The 16242-nt window shown below is 42.4% G+C and overlaps 1 protein-coding gene across 2 annotated transcripts in view; it reads right to left on the bottom strand.

Moving 5' to 3' along the window:
* Positions 1-16242, bottom strand: part of IGSF3 (immunoglobulin superfamily member 3) — a 118049-nt gene that overhangs the window by 36633 nt on the left and 65174 nt on the right. The window contains exons 4-7 of one of the 2 annotated variants that reach the window (XM_083611490.1): positions 8540-8950; positions 5191-5211; positions 4110-4499; positions 2245-2646 (exon numbers count right to left, since the gene is read on the bottom strand). In XM_083611490.1, coding sequence (XP_083467616.1) covers positions 2245-2646; positions 4110-4499; positions 5191-5211; positions 8540-8950 — 1224 coding nt within the window. The remainder of the gene's footprint in view (positions 1-2244; positions 2647-4109; positions 4500-5190; positions 5212-8539; positions 8951-16242) is intronic. The other variant, XM_083611491.1, reaches the window with a different exon arrangement.

Genomic DNA, 16242 nt, shown 5'->3' on the forward strand with positions numbered 1-16242 from the left:
AGAGATCTCTGCACACTTTCAGCAAAGGGCTCAGGGATTCTAATCATCAAAGGACGTCACTATGGCACAGCTCCGGCCCATGTAATTACAGCAAAAACAGGTCAATCTTTCGGATTAAAGCCTTTTGAAAATGTGTTTAATGGTTATCCAGGAGAAGAGGAAGGAGCTAGGGGAGGGAGGGAGATAAGCACTCTCTCTCACACACATACACAGTGAACTGCAAGTGAAATCCAGGCACCTTGTGGCAATTGTCTCACCTGCCTAGGTATTTCAGACACAGCTGCAAGAGATTGGTAATGCAGAAGACACGAGTACCCTCAGGCAGCACTATACTTGACGATTACAAGTCTAAATTATTTTCTGAAGAACTCTGTGCGCGTCATATACACACTGCTCTAGCTGAGGAGTGGCAGTCAGTTTTGCAGGTGCATCAGATGAACCACCTGATGTTTATGCACCGGGGGCCTCCTGACAAAAGATGGACCAAGTGGCAGCTCCTCTCGCTGAGAAAGCTACTCCTGCAATCTTGTAACAATACTAGCATCTAAAACTTCCTCACTTCTTATTCCAGACTTCTGTCACTAGGCAACTGAACTAACCTTGCTGGTTTTCCTGGGGAACGTGTGGCTGACCTAAACAAGCTTTTAGAATTGGTAAACATCTTGCTTCCTTTTTCACCTAATTACACTTACATTCTTGCTCTTCTAGCAAAGAGCTCCGCAAAGGCTACATATGTTTCCAGGTAGCCTTCCAAACAGGTAGTTTTATAGGACCAGAGCTACTTAGAACCTACCTTTTAACTGCATAGCATTTCTTCAGATCATTGCTTCTGGACCCTGGCTCCACAGACATTTGAAGTGGAGCTCGCTGCAGACTGAACACAACCTCTAAACCTGACTCTTTCATAAACTTTTCTGAAAAGCTCAGTGACATACAAACCATTAAATCCTGCCAGCTACTTCTTCCCCCAACACTTCACTAGAAATTCTTTAAATCTGCATCATGTAGCCTTCCTACACTCCAGCTGCCCCACTGAGCCTTAGTTCTGCAAATCTCAAAAAATTTGATTTTCCTTCTCTGCTCAACCTCCTCTTTTCTGTGCTGTTATTTCAAGAGAACTACAAATTAGTGGATACTATAGATAGTTGATGAGGGACCCTGTGTGAGAGGCAGGGAAGGGAATATCTCCTGGGGTAGGAGGATGGGAGAAAAAAGGGAAGCTCCTAGTTGAGGTTCACCTATCTCTGTGTGGGACAAGTTAAGATTTACCTGTGAAAGAGGACTTTGTATTCTTTTCCTTGTTTTTGTTTAGTTTGTTTATTATTGCAACGTATTATGAAAAGTCTTAATAAAATCTTATTAAATAAACCATGTGTGCTATGATGCCATGGTGCTATGGCTCCCCGCTGCTACATATTGCCAGGAAGAAGGTAGGTGAGGGGGCAGGCAGAGTATGTTTCAATAGCAACTACAGTATTTTTCGCTCTATAAGTCACACTTTTCCCCTCCTAAAAAGTAAGGGGAAATGTGTGTGCGTCTTATGGAGCGAATGCAGGCTGTGCAGCTATTGCTGAAGCCAGGAGAGCAAGGGGGATCGGTGCTTCAGGAATAGCCGCCCGAAGCCTCTGGAGCGTAGCGGGAACACTCCTCCCGCTGCGCTCCGGAGGCTTCGGGCGGCTATCCCTGAAGCCAGGAGAGCAAGAGGGATCGGTGCGCACTGATCCCTCTTGCTCTCCTGGCTTTGCTTCGCTGGAGGGGTGCTGCGCAGCTTGCCCTTCAGCGCTCCTTCAGCGAAGCGGGAGGAGAAATGGAAGGGGCTCCGCTTCTCCTGCCGCTTCGCTGAAGGGGCGGTGCGCAGAAAGGGAGAGCTGTGCAGTGCCTCTTCAACGAAGCGTGAGGAGAAGCGTGAGGAGAAACGGAACCCCCTCCCTTCCAGAGAGGGAGAGAATATTTTTTTTCTTGTTCTCCTCCTCTAAAACTAGGTGTGTCTTATGGTTGGGTAGTCTTATAGAGCGAAAAATATGGTAGTTTCATCCTCGAGTTTCCAGGGGAACACACGAGGAAAGAAGTGTGCAAGCTGTGAATAGGACAACAGGCTCCTTTATCTCCAGTCATCAATCACTGAGCTTAATTTTTTTCTCTTACCAGGACATTTGTGGTGTCTAAATAACTGAAAATGGGGAAATGGTTACACAAAACGCTTAACCAGCATTGCATATATTTAATAGCACTTTTAATACCCACCCAGGGCAGTGATGGATACTGCAGAGCCATTATGTCGCTCCCCGATCATCTGCCACTCCCCATCAAGCCTACGTGTCCACTCTGTGATGCGACACTCATAGTGGCCCTCGTCTGCCTTGAGGCTGTTAAAAATTTCGAGCGTGAAGGATCCAGGACGTATCTGCTCCATCTGGATCCCACCATAGCTGCTTCGCTCAGCGTAAGACGGGCCAGGGCGTAGGGTGCCATCCCGGTCAAGTTGCACAATGTCACTGCGCCGGTTCTGCTTGTCCACAAGTTGCCAGGTGACAGAGAGCCGGTTTTGAGGTCTAAATCCTGTGCGGATACTGCAGCCAAATCGCAGGCTCTCTCCTTCTAAAACACTGCTGGCATTGTTGGTCACCTCCACAGAAATATTGGTCTCTGCAGTTAAAGGAGAGTGTATGCAATTATAGTTAGGGTTGCCTGGGGCCTGTACATATATTCACTGGCCACTTTTCTGAACAAAACGGCTCCCTAGGGACTGCATGGAAAAATACAACATGTGATCTAGCAGTAAATGGATACACTCAGTAGCTGATTTCTATGAATGTGGCAGGTCTACAAAGTGCTACTGGTATTGGCAACGCTGGGATTATGTACCTGGAAATGTTCAGAGGCAATCATGTGGACAAATGTGGAAGGTGATATAAACATCTGAACCACTTTTGTGTCTTCTACAGTTCTGCAATTGGAACAGAACAATGTATGAAAAGCAGCTATGGGGGCCAATTTTGATAGCTACCGCAGATTCTAAAGAATCTCTGCTTTCATTTCAGATTCAAACCATGAAACATAAACATTCATGGCTAAATAAGAGATATGTCTGAAAACACAAGTTAAGTTGCCAGCCCAAGATGAATGTTAGCCAGTGCTAAAAATGGCTGAATTGTTGACCAGAACAGGCTGAACAGCACATCTACCATCAGTTCTTGAACGACTTCAGAATCTGCTAGTGAATTCACAACTCATAGTGTTGTGATGGCTTACCTTTAAAACCCTATGCAGTTTGTGATCCAGCCTTAATTTATGTGGGGTGGAAATTTTTTCTGAAATAGAACATTTCCACTTCTACATTTTTATTTTTTCCCCCACTTCCATATTTTTCTGCAAATAATTTTCTAATTTTGCATAATATCAATTAGAAATGTAATGAATGTACAAAATGCAAGTTATACTGGCCAACTGGAATGGATTCAACACCAGTCAAACCTAAAATAAAACTTGTAATTAGCTTCCTTCAGCTAACTATCCTTGGAAACACATATATTTACATGAACAGCTCTTTAGGGATGCTAAATTTAGTATGTGAGATACTTTTCAGCACCTTTGTTTTTTGTTTCCCTGGGCTGCAAACATAAGCATAGTTAGCAGACAGTAAGCCCCAATGAGTCTTCATTCTGAATAAACATAAATAGGATTGTGCTGTTAAAATATACATAACATAGGGAAAATATAAGCTATTGCTGTCATGCCTTACACATTTGTAAATATTCCAATAAAAATAATTTCCAATAAAAGGTTGGGGTTTGTTGTAATACGACATTTACAGCACGAGGAGTACACATTATTGATTTCCCCCTTTATCAAAGGGAAATATTGTATTTCTGCTGGCACTGCTTATTTGCATAATGTTAATGAATTTATTATGTGTTGAGCCTTTTGGGGAAAGTGGCATGGATAACTAACATGGATAACAAATGAGCCTGAACTTCCTATGCTCATTATGTTCAACAACAGCCAAGGAGGTCAGCCCCATGAGTTGCTCTGTCTCATAACCATGCCTGAGGCCCAGTAACTCCTACAAATGCACACACACAACAGAAACAACCAACATCTCTGCTTACTGAGGGGCAGGACGGTGATGGGTGTGTTCTTTGGTCGTTTGCTCTCCCCATCAATAAATTCACCAGTCGATGTCTTCAAGCGCTCCGTCACCCGACAGTTGTACTTGCCGCTGTCCTCCAGGCGGAGTCGGTAAATTTTTAAGACGTAGATGCTGTCACTTTCTTTGGCCACTTTCAGTTGTCCCAGAGCTTCTCGTTGGGCAAACTCATTGTTAAGGACCGGCACGGCATTTGCCCCAAAACTAGCAATCAGGGAACTGTTGAAGGCCCATGAGATGGAAAAGTATCTCTTGGCAACGTTCTGTACCTCCAGAATGCACCTGAACTCCACTGGTTCCCCCACGGTGTAAGTCCTCTTCTCTGTCTCTAGCCGGACGTTGATATCCATATCTACAAAGGAATAGAACACACACACACAAGCAAGCACACACACACACATTCCCAATGAAACTGTGTCACAGCACTGAACACACAGGAAAAAACCAACGAGAACTTGGAAACGAAGACAGTTCATACTCCACCTACCCACCCTGATTTTATCCACCTCTTTAAATGCTATTCTTCTAACTGTGTCATCTGTATAATGCTCAAGGCGGCACAGGTTAAAAACAATGCTTAGTAGAAGTTAATTTGGCACGATTGCCTATTAAATATATACCAATTTTCTGCAAAGAAAGAAAAGGCAGGAATAGATCTGATCTTTCTTTCCTAGTATCTTACTAGCTGCTGTTTTGAGAGATTATTCCAAACTCTAGGTACACTGTATGTTACAAGCACATGGCGTTCTCCAAAGAATCATTGGAAGCCTCTCAAAGGGCTACAATTTACAGCACCCTTAACAAACTACAGTTCCTAGGATTATTTGGAGGAAACCATATGCCTTAAATGTATGGTTTTGATGTGCCTCAGTTTACATATTTTGATTCAAAGGTTGAACTGTGTACCAACTTAGCAACAGACCTTTTACGGGTCGTGCACTTTATCAAGAGGTCTTGGTTTGTAAAATGTCAAATAAGATTTCACCCGCTGAAAGTATCAAGATACAGGAAATAAGTTTTATTTATAAATCAGGAAAACCTACCAGAACTAGAGCGAGTACTGACTGATAGGCCAAAAGAACACCACCATGAGCACAACAAAGGACAACAACGACAACAACAAAAGGTAAAACACTGCTTAGTAAGACCCTGAGAATAATTATCTCATCTAGATTTTGCATTAAGGAAAACAGGGTATTAAATATAGATATTTAATATAGATAAATATAGATCTATATTCAATATAGATAAATATTATTTGATCATTAATTAATGCTTCATTTACTGGAAATTTCCTTTCTTAATACCTATGCGCAAAAGCCATGACCTGCTGTAGTGGCTGAGGATTGCTCGTGGTCCAATATATGCAATGCATCACTTCCAAACATTACCTGTTTTTAATCTCACAATAATGACTGTGGACTGTACTAAACACTTTAAAGCAGTATTTCTCAACCTGCTACCCTCCAGATGTTTTAGACTCCAACTCCAATCAGTCCCAGTCAAGTTGGCCAATGCACAGGGATGATGGGAACTGTAGTCCAAATCAGCTGGAGGGGACTAGGTTGGTGAAGGCTGTTAAAGCAAAAAGGTACACTTTACAATTGTTGGAAATCTTGGTTCTGACTTTCAGGAAAATATTATTCCACCCATTCAAGAACACATTCATACTTGAAAGCTGAAGTCTTAATTACCTGGAAGAAAGTCGCACTAAACCAAATGGGGCTCACTCTTGAGTGAACAAGTATAAGGCTATACCGAAAGGCAGAGTTGTACACTGCCAAACCACTTATTTTCACTACGCTTTCCCCCAAGATCCAAATTTGCTTCTCAAACAGCAGCTGAAGTTCCCTGCGAAAACTCCAGGTGATTATTTTAATGCCAACATACCTTTATTTTGCAATGATACAATCAGCGTATGTCTGCTCTAAAATACATGTGGGCTGTTCAACAGTTTCCTTTTCCTTGTCATCTTTTCAAAAGCACTTTCAAAAGCAGACTTTAATACATTTTCAGAGTTACTAACATCTGAAATATCTAGGTCATGTCCGGCCAGTGTATCGTTAATTGAGCAGGCCCTTTTGATACATCGAAAATGTAGCGCCACGTCTTCCATACTGACAGCAACACTCCTTCCTTCCAACCAGAGGGAGGAACAACAATAACATGCAAGTAGAATGTCTCATTCCAAAATCCTTTTCAAAAGCAGTATCAGGAAGGAGCCTGAGTTCTGAGTTAATGGGAAGAGACTAACAGGCCAGATACAGAGAGAATGAAAAGGTAAATGAAATAAGATAAATTAAAGGAAGGAAGAAAAATGAGACCAAGGAAAGGGAGAAGAAAGCAAATCTGTAGGGACTGGGAGCGCAAAAACAGTACTTCTGATCTAAGAAATAAGAGATATAACATCACCATGCTGAAATATCACTTAGTGTGTGTTAGTTACTCCTCCAGTGCCTTTTAACTAGTGTGATGTACCCACAACCCTGGTGGCTAAATAGCGGTAGTCAAGTGGATGTTATTAACTCAAGGAAAATATGCTTAGGGTCATGCTATTGTATATGAGAAATTATGATTAGAGGACCAACAGCAGGTGAGATGGCTCTTATCCCACTGTTTCTCTTCTCTTTCACTAATAAAAACAGACTGACTCCTCATACAGCTCCTCAAATATCTTTGTTTGAAAGGAGGGAGAGAAAAGTCATGTGAAGGTATTGTCCAATAAAAGTGATTGTGTAAACTCACCCCAGATGGCCTAACTTTGCAAACTCAAACCAACTAGGGCTCAGAAAATGGTAAACGGAGAGAAAGAGAGATTTTGGTGTGCCAAAGCTTTATCTTACTCATGCATCACCAGTTTAAAAATAAAAATGAATGATTATGGCTTCAGGGCTCCACTCACATTTCCTGGAGAAATTATTCAGCCAATAATCAAATGCTCTCAGTATCTGTTGGCAGAAAATGACATCCAGGAATTTAAGTCACTTGCAAGGCAGTCCCAGCCTATCAAACATTTCCTTGTAAATGAGTCTTTCCCACAAAATTGCATCCACTAGCTTCACTGTCATGGACTGGCTGGATGCAGAGCAGTGGTAGGATGCACCAGCCGGAGAACCCTCTAGGGAAACCCCAGGGGAAGAAGGCTCAGAGCCAAGGGATTGGTGATGGGATGAAGATGAGTGGTCAGAGGGAGAAGACTGGTGATCAGAGGGAGATGGAGCAAACTGGGAGGAGGAGATGTCAGAAGCAGAAGGCAAGGTTTAGTGAACAGGAAGAGGCTGAGGAAGAGCATAGTTTAGACTCTGAGGCAGAAGTGGGGGCTGGACAGGAGTGGAGCCAGGAGAGGCAAGATGCTGAAGAAGCCAGGGAGTCTCCCGCTCTTGCTGTGAAGACCTCCCGTCTCCCCTGCCCTCCTAGAATATGAAATGAGCAAAGCAGAGGGTGATTGTGTGCAGACGTGGCCTGAAACTGTGTTGAAAAGACCCTAGAGAGGAGAAGTCCTATTGGGCTCCTGGGAAGGTGGGGATCTTCAGTCCTCACAACTCCTTCACTGGGGCAAGACCTCCTAGAAAGAGTTGCTGAGACCACTAGGCTGGAACTGTGGTTTGCTTCCTTGAATAAAGAATTAACTTCACTGGCCTCGGGTGAATATTGCTTTTGTTGCTGACCTATGCCTGACTCCAGCCCCAACATCCATTCAAACATTAACGCTGAGCCATGGTTTAGTGCAGCCTTCCCTAAACTTGGATCTTCAGCTGTTTTGGACTAGAACTCCCATCATCCCTGACCACCAGCCCATGCTTGCTGGGGATGATGGGGGTTGCAATAACTCTGCACCCAAGACCAGGAGAGGCAGGTTTAGTGATACAATGATGGGCCTCCCTCCAAGGCAGAGTGAAGGACTAGGCTGCTGCATCCCCACCTCCCCTTTCCTCCTCCAGCACAGCCAGGAAGACATCTGCAGAGTTAAGTTTCAATTTAAAAAAACCAAGGATCTTGCTTTAAAACCAACAGATCCACTTCACAATAAGCCAACTTCAAACCATTGAGTTATGAAACTGTGTAGTTTAGCAGTAAATTTTTTTGTTATAAACCACAAAACCTAGCACATAGGTAATGCTAAACCAAAACTTTTTGAAATTTAAATTCTCAGCAGAAATCCCTCTTCCAATTGCAAAGAAGGTGATGGTGTGGGAGCCGGATGCTTCACCTATCCACATAGTACTAGACCACAACCCAGTATTGCATGTGAACTGGACTACTCTTAAGACATAATGATTAGAGCACCTTCTCCTCTCTTTCCACTTCCCTCCTTCCCAACACTGCCGCAAAAACACAAAGAATATTACAGTCTATGAGAGAGGTAACAAAAAAGAAGCTTGACACACTAACCAGTTCCTTCCACATAGACCGTGGTGCCTTCTGAGCGCTTGCGGGTCATTGCGTACCAAGTGCCATCAGGGTCCTGAATCCACTCTGCTGCCTCGCAGTAAAACTCGCCTTCATCAGAAGACTGCAAGTTGTAGATTGTAAGCTTGGACTGAGTCTCGCCTACTTTATCCAGGCGGATATCTCCACTGGCGTGCCGCTGGGTGTAATCACTTCCCGCACGCAATACGAAATCCCGGCTGAGGGAGATCACCTCCACGGCAGGCTCATCTGCTTTCCGTCGATACCAGGCGATAGAAATATGGCTGTGCTGCACGGTACTCTTGGATACCTCACACTTTAGCTCCAGAGAATCATGTTGCACTTTGTTTAGGGTCTGGGCTTCTGAGGTCACTCTCAGGGAGTCAGGAATAACTGCAGTAGAGAGACAGAGAAAGGACAAAAGTTAACATCTGGTGCTTAATGGGTCTTATATAGAGGATTATGCGCAGCGAATAAAAGTTAAGACTTTACAAAGCAATATGAAGATATTTTCACATTTAGATCTCTAAAGGGAAAGCCCTCAGTGGGACTGTAGCTCAAATAGGAGAGTCTGTTATCACCTCAGATCGGGGAGGTGGAATCCATGATCATTCAGATGTTGTGGGATTCCAACTCCCATCACTTCCAGCCACGGACGATGGTAACTGCAGCCAAACAACAACTGAACAGTGATAGGCTCCCCATCCCTGGGGAAGTCCTGGGATCGATACGCAACAACTCCAATTACAGGCATCTGTGGCAGGGACAGGAAAGGGTCTCCTTGTAGGTTTTCCATGGACATCTTGTTGGCTACTGTGAGAACAGAATACAGGCCTAGATGGGTCTTTGACTTGATCCAGGAGGCTCTTATATTCTCTTCCTCAGGCGTTGGCATTATTGGATATGATGGACAGCTTGTCTGAGACAATCTTATATCAAGCCACATTTAATCCTCAAGTCTGCTACTCCAAAGCTGTTAGCAAATACAGAGCACTGGCTGCATATCTCCACTGGCAAATGATTGAATATACTAAACCAGTGTGTGCACACAGCACCTCATTGCTACTGCAGAACTTAAGAGAGCCTACTTACTCTTAGAGATTTATTTTATGATTTTATGAAACTTAGCTGTAATCTTTAAAATTCCAATTATGTTCTCAAACCTTCAAAAGGAACTCTTTTCATAATTTTCTTTTTAACATTTATACTACCTTAGCTAGGTTTTCTTTCTTTCATCTTTCTCCAATAAAGCCATGAGATCAAATCTCTCTCCTTTTTGCTTATGTCCTTTCATTATTTAACAATGCCTGTGAGCATAATTAAGATGCTGCGCTCATAGAAGACCTATCTACTGCAAAGAGAGAAAATTACAAAATCAAGTATATATTCCTGCAATTTATGGGACTGGCTGTAGAAGATATGCAAGCACCCTCCAGATGTGCTGTCTTGCATGCAGGGATTTTAAGGCCATCGCTATTTTCTTGTTGATATGACATCAGCAAACATTCCTCTTGTTGGAAGACCTGAGTGGCAACTGAGGATTACACTTCATGCATCTGATGAAGTAAACTGTGGTCACAGAAAGCTTAGGCTATGGGGATACTTTTACATATTCAAAATCCACCTTGAGTCAGTGGAACATTATAGAGAATTTTTTAATTTTGCAATTGAACAGCAAACACTAGCAATATGCTGTCTTGGGACTAATTCTGGTGTGCAAAAATATATTTATATTTTCAAACAGAATATAATGCATTTGGTTTTCTTTTTCCCTACACTTTGCAGGATGTGTCATGTGCACCCATTTCTCCTATCCGGATTATTAATAAATTCATCAGGCTGCAACTCAATATTTTACCCATGATTCTCACATAATATTTAAAGCCAACTATGAATAATTTCAAAAACAGATTAGATCTCTTCTGCCCTGCAGCCATGACACTCGCTTCGAACTTAAAGAAAATAAATAAATCAATTAAGTCAGATGCAAAATCTGTACAGCAGCATATGGCATTACTTCACTGATCTCTCGACTGATACATTAAACGGACAGTAAAACTGAACAATATGTGGCTTTCCACAACTCAAGAGACATTTCCATCCTGGAATACAGAACTGCTTTGGACACAACCCTTTGCTTTGCCTTTGTGAAGATAAGCTATATGCAGAAACTTTCTACTGGAACTTGTGAATGGGTTCCTAGATTCCTGGTGAGTCGTAAACTGCACAGAATCCAAGTACAGTCATACCTCGGGTTGCGAAGGTGATTCGTGCGAGAGGCACGTTCACAACCCGCAACGCTGCGTCTGCACACGCGCATGACGCGATTTCGTGCTTCTGCGCATGACGTCATGTTTTGCGCATGCGCTGAAACCCAGAAGTAACCTATTCCAGTACTTCCGGGTTCGGCACAGTCCGCAACCTGAAAACGAGCAACCCACAGCGTTCGTAACCTGAGGTATGACTGTATTGTTACGTCTAACAACAAACTCTGATTCTAAGTACCAAGAAGTTTGGATAAAATAAGTAAACAAACAGGATTCCACCAAAAATGGAGCTACCAAGACAGAGGTATTGGAATGCCCTGGGGAACCACGGCATTTACAGAAAGACATTAAAAAAATAAGAATGAACTTAAGGGGAACCCCTCCCCGAGCAAAAAAACCCCAGCCCAGCGAAAATGGTTGTAGATCAAAGATAAATGGAAAACCAGGGAGAGTGGGATGACCAGCTTAAAAAGAATGGCAGGTCAGAAGCCTGAACAGGAACATTCCCATTAGGATTGAAGATACTGCAAAATTTTGGTTTCAGGTCTCACTCATACATATTTATATTTGATGGCATTTAAGGAAGGCTCAGATCCAGTCCAACAAGTTGTCTACTGAATAGTGATCACCTGATTAGTGTTTAAATGGGTCAAAAGCTACAAACAGGAGGTACATTAGGGATAGCGGGAGAGGGAAAAAGGAGGTCATCTGCTTTCAATGAAATAAACTGAAAAACCATTAACCAGCTGATAAATCATATGACTAACAAAGGACCTTTCCCATCCAGAACACAGTATTGTGTGGCCCAATTCTGTAGAACACTCTCAAGGCTGAGATCAGACAGCCTTGTTGAACTTTTAAAGTAAGCTTTTCTGATTCTGTGGTTATTCTTAACTGATTTTTTCCTTATGTATTTATTTCATAGCCTCAGAAGCTACAGTGTTAAGTGATATGTAAAACGCTGAAATAAATTAATAAACATGACACAAGCCCCTCTGAAGTGAATGAGACTGGCAGAGCTGAGGAATCTTTCTGGACAGCTCTCATTCATTTGAATGAATGGGTTTTCAGTGGAAGATGTCCCCACTTTATAAAGCTTGTGAGCCACCAGAGAAGGTGGAACATGGGCCGCAAGCAAGCTTTTGATAGGAAAGAGGCAGGAAAGGGAGAGCAGAGCAGATTGGAAGCCCCCTTTAACCACGAGCTTCAAAAGAGCTAAACCAGACAGCACTTTAACACTTGAGATATTAAGGAAAGCTGAAAATACAGATGCTGCTGCTATTTTCAGTCTGATTAGGCGAAAGGAGGATTAGTACTTTTGTGGAGACAAGACAAGGGGAGGGAGATGGGCCATGCTGTTCTATTAAAGACCCGAGTCCACATTAAGAATGTTTGACAGCTTTTGTAACGTTTGAGGTTACCACTAGGTGGAGTCAAGGTAGAAAAGATTGTAATTAAGCAAAGAGGTTCAAGTAAAACCGCAAGAAGGAATTAACACAAATGAGAGAAATGGCCTTTTTTGAATACAGCTAACCACTTTTATTTTCCTTAGAAAAGTCTCTTTTAAAAGTAGCACCCAAGAAAGAAAACCTGTGTGTACTCTGAAAATACACTATATGAATTATTAGCCTCATTTTAGAGCCAGATAAATAAAATTATGTCATGGTGGGTAAAACCTCAGCGCCTAGGACTTGCCGATCGCATGGTCGGCGGTTCGAATCCCCGCGGCGGGGTGCGCTCCCGTCGTTCGGTCCCAGCGCCTGCCAACCTAGCAGTTCGAAAGCACGTCCGGGTGCAAGTAGATAAATAGGGACCGCTTACTAGAGGGAAGGTAAACGGCGTTCCGTGTGCTGCGCTGGCTCGCCAGATGCAGCTTGTCACGCTGGCCACGTGACCCGGAAGTGTCTGCGGACAGCACTGGCTCCTGGCCTATAGAGTGAGATGAGCGCACAACCCTAGAGTCTGGCAAGACTGGCCCGTATGGGCAGGGGTACCTTTACCTTTACCTTTATATATATTTCCACATTTGCATGGAGAAAATGCAGCCCGAATATTGAGAATCATTAAAAAGAATTGGGAATACAGAGGAAGAGGATAAAAAGGGAAGCTGTTATACAAGGAAGAAGTGAAGTGAATCTAAAAGGAGCACAGAGAAGGGCTAAAAGACAGGAATAGCATGCAAGTTAAGTGTGAAAGGAGACGAAAGAATAGGAGGAACAAAAATACTTTGAGAGGCATGTGTGTGTGGAGAAAACTTAAAATAAAAAGGCATCTCCCCAACAGAGCAGCAAATTCTGCCCAAAATGAGGCTTAAGTCACAATACCTCCAAGTGCCAATGTTTATACTTAGCATTAAGAAAGCTGAACTCCCTGCCAGAAGGAAATTACAAAAGAATCTAGCAATTTTGAAAGAAATATTAGACATCGAAGAAAATGTCAATAATTGCCAGCTGAGTATGCTAACTTCAACCTCTGCTCCCCTTCACAAACATTTTGTAGTTGGAAATTTTAGCCATCTCATGTGGGCCCTTGGATAGGTTTTGAGAACCCCCTGGTCCATGGCTTACTGTTGCACCAGAATTTGGCTGATGAGAAATCAAACCATAAGGGGGGGGGGGGGAGGTGATGGTTACCTTGCCCTTCTGCATTGCCACCTCTCTGCCAATCATGGCTGAGTAGCAGAAGAGCAGTGGGAGGGGGGAGGAATGAGATAGATTAGTGAGAAGCACACATTCATGCAAACAAAACAAGAGAAACACCAAATAAGAGCCTAGTGGAATATCATCCCAGACAGGTCACGTGAAAATCATATTGGTACTCATGGTGCAGGAAGAGGGGGTTAAGAAAGGATACCTTGCATGCATATTCATACATAGGGGAAGCAAGAGCTAAAGAAGTAAAGATGTTTCCACCTTAAAAACGATTAAAGGAATTTCCACATTAGGAAAGTGCAACTTGTTTAAGGTAATTAACACATATTCTCATTAACCTTACATTTCTTTGTGCTCTGGTGAATTATAAATGATATGGAAGTTCATTCTGCTTTTAGTTGCAATAAAATACACCTATGAATTCTTTCAACATACAGATGACTAATGCACTTTTTATACCAGAGATTAAAGCATCCTTTAAATGTCTAAAGAGAGTCAGAGAGACGTGAGCGTGTGGGGGCTGAAGGAGGGGGAGAAATAATTAGTATAAGTTGCTTTAACTTGTTTTTAATCCCCCCAGTGATTAATTTTTTTAAACATCGGTAATCCAGTAATTTTGCTGTATATCATTTGCTGACAAGTTTTCCAATTGGAGATTAACCTTTTCTACGGGAATGTTTACTGTTGGGGCTTCTCTTCAGGAACCATGAAAAAACTATAGTTCTATACAGGAGAAATGAAGTACAATCCTCTACTTGGCTACTCAGAAGTAAGCCTCACTGAATTCAATGGGATTTGCTCTAGCAAAGTGTGTATAGCATTGCAGCCTTAAATCCCTAACATACGTTCTTTTGGGCCATCAATAAAGCCACATTTTCCAGTGCTCTCTGAGAAAGCATATAGTTTATATATATACAAACCTTCCCTACCCTGCTGGCTTCCAGATGTTTTGCACTGCTAACTCCACAGCCATGCTGGCAGGAGCCCATGGGGTTTGAAATCCAAAACACCTGGAGGGCACCAGATTCCGGGGAGCTGACTGGATATGTATATATATTTATGTATAAACACACACGTAAAACTATAAATTACACTATTAAATCAGAGACAGAGAATTATGATAGGCTCCTGAAAGAACGTATAGTTTGATGATTGCCCAGAGGACAGCAGCAGCTGTGATACAAGCCTATAGGACTTTTGGAACTGCAGGCATGACCTGTTGGTAAAAGAAGGGCAGCTTTTCAAAGGCAGCAAGGTGATTATTCCAAGGACCCTCTGGCATGAAATGCTCAGAAAAGTTCCTGAATATCGTTTAGGAATAGAGGAAAGCACAGTAGGTCATGTACTGGCCACAGATCAACTGGAATATTCCGAGTAACCTCTCCTCTACAGAATTTAGTTTATAGTTGGCTGTTGATGTCTGCTAAGTTTTTCTGAGAATAAAAGATGAAATGAGAGTAGTTTAGAGACATTTCTTAACAAGAAACATTGGGAGGGTTTTTTAAAAATAAAATAAAGAAATGATCCCTGAAAAATGGTCTCAGGGGGTGGAGCCTGACTGGCAGAAGAAGCTCTCAGATTAGTCAGATGGGCAGGGTACAAATAGGTAGTAGTAGTAGTAGTAGTAGTAGTAGTAGTAGTTGTATGTGTAAGTATCTCTAGAGGAAATGGATAAAACAAACACCAATTAGATGTACTGCTGGGTAAGTGTTTAATGGTTATCATACAGTGGACCCTCGGGTTACGTTACCTTCGGGTAACGCAATCCTCAGGTTGCGAACGCAGCAACCCTGGAAGTGTATGCTTCCGGGTTTCATCGTGCGCGCATGCACAGAAGCGCTCAATCGTGCCACATGTGTGTGCAGAAGGGTGCTCCCGGCTACAAAGTTTTGGGGATGTGGCCCGGCCTCCGGAACAGATCCTGTTCATAACTGGAGGTACCACTGTATTTGTATTTGTTTAAAAACTAATACAAATTTGTTTTTGTTTTTAAGAAAACAGTTTATTGTTGTAACTATTTAATGCAAACACTATGATAATCTTTGCCTCAGGTTAGTGAACCCAAACTTACTACACAGATTATTTTGTAGCACAAATATTTAAAAGGCACATTTAAGAGCAGGATAGTGCATCTTTCACTTATTAGCAACTGTTTTAGCTCTTAAAAAGAAAAAGAAAAAACCAAGAACACTACTCTTTTAAGTTTACAGAGTTTCTTTTTTGCAAACAGAAGTAAACTTTGCGGTTTATTATAAATTTCTACTGTCCTGCTACAGCAGAATACTTGTAGTTTATTAGATTTCCGGAAGGGGATAAAAATTAATTGGCTGCTCCTGTACAGGAGTACTGCTGATAAAGCCTCGATCACAACAGCTTCCTTGTTTGTGCTTTAATGATTGTGTCAAATGATTAGATTGAAATAAATGCATCTGCCAAAGCAACTGGATGTGGTCAAATGGCTGAGGAAAAGGGGGATGGGCAATTGACTGAACCTTTCTTTTCAGACAGGAAATTAGGTCAGCTTTCTGACTCAAGGCCTTGGAAGGAGTTACTCCTCCTGTGATGTTACAATCCGTTAGTCATGCACTATACCTGATCCACATGCTCATTTAACACAATTAAATCAACCATATCCAGCATTTACAAGAGTGCATTATAATCTGATGCTGCTAAAAAACATTACGGCACCAGAATACAGCAGATGCTTGAAGCAGGCCCTAATCTGCATAAGACCCTTGTTGGTGGAAGGTTGGGGAAACAGTATGAA

The sequence above is a fragment of the Podarcis filfolensis genome (genome assembly GCF_964270895.1).
Source record: "Podarcis filfolensis genome assembly, chromosome: 4".
Lineage (NCBI taxonomy): Eukaryota > Metazoa > Chordata > Lepidosauria > Squamata > Lacertidae > Podarcis > Podarcis filfolensis.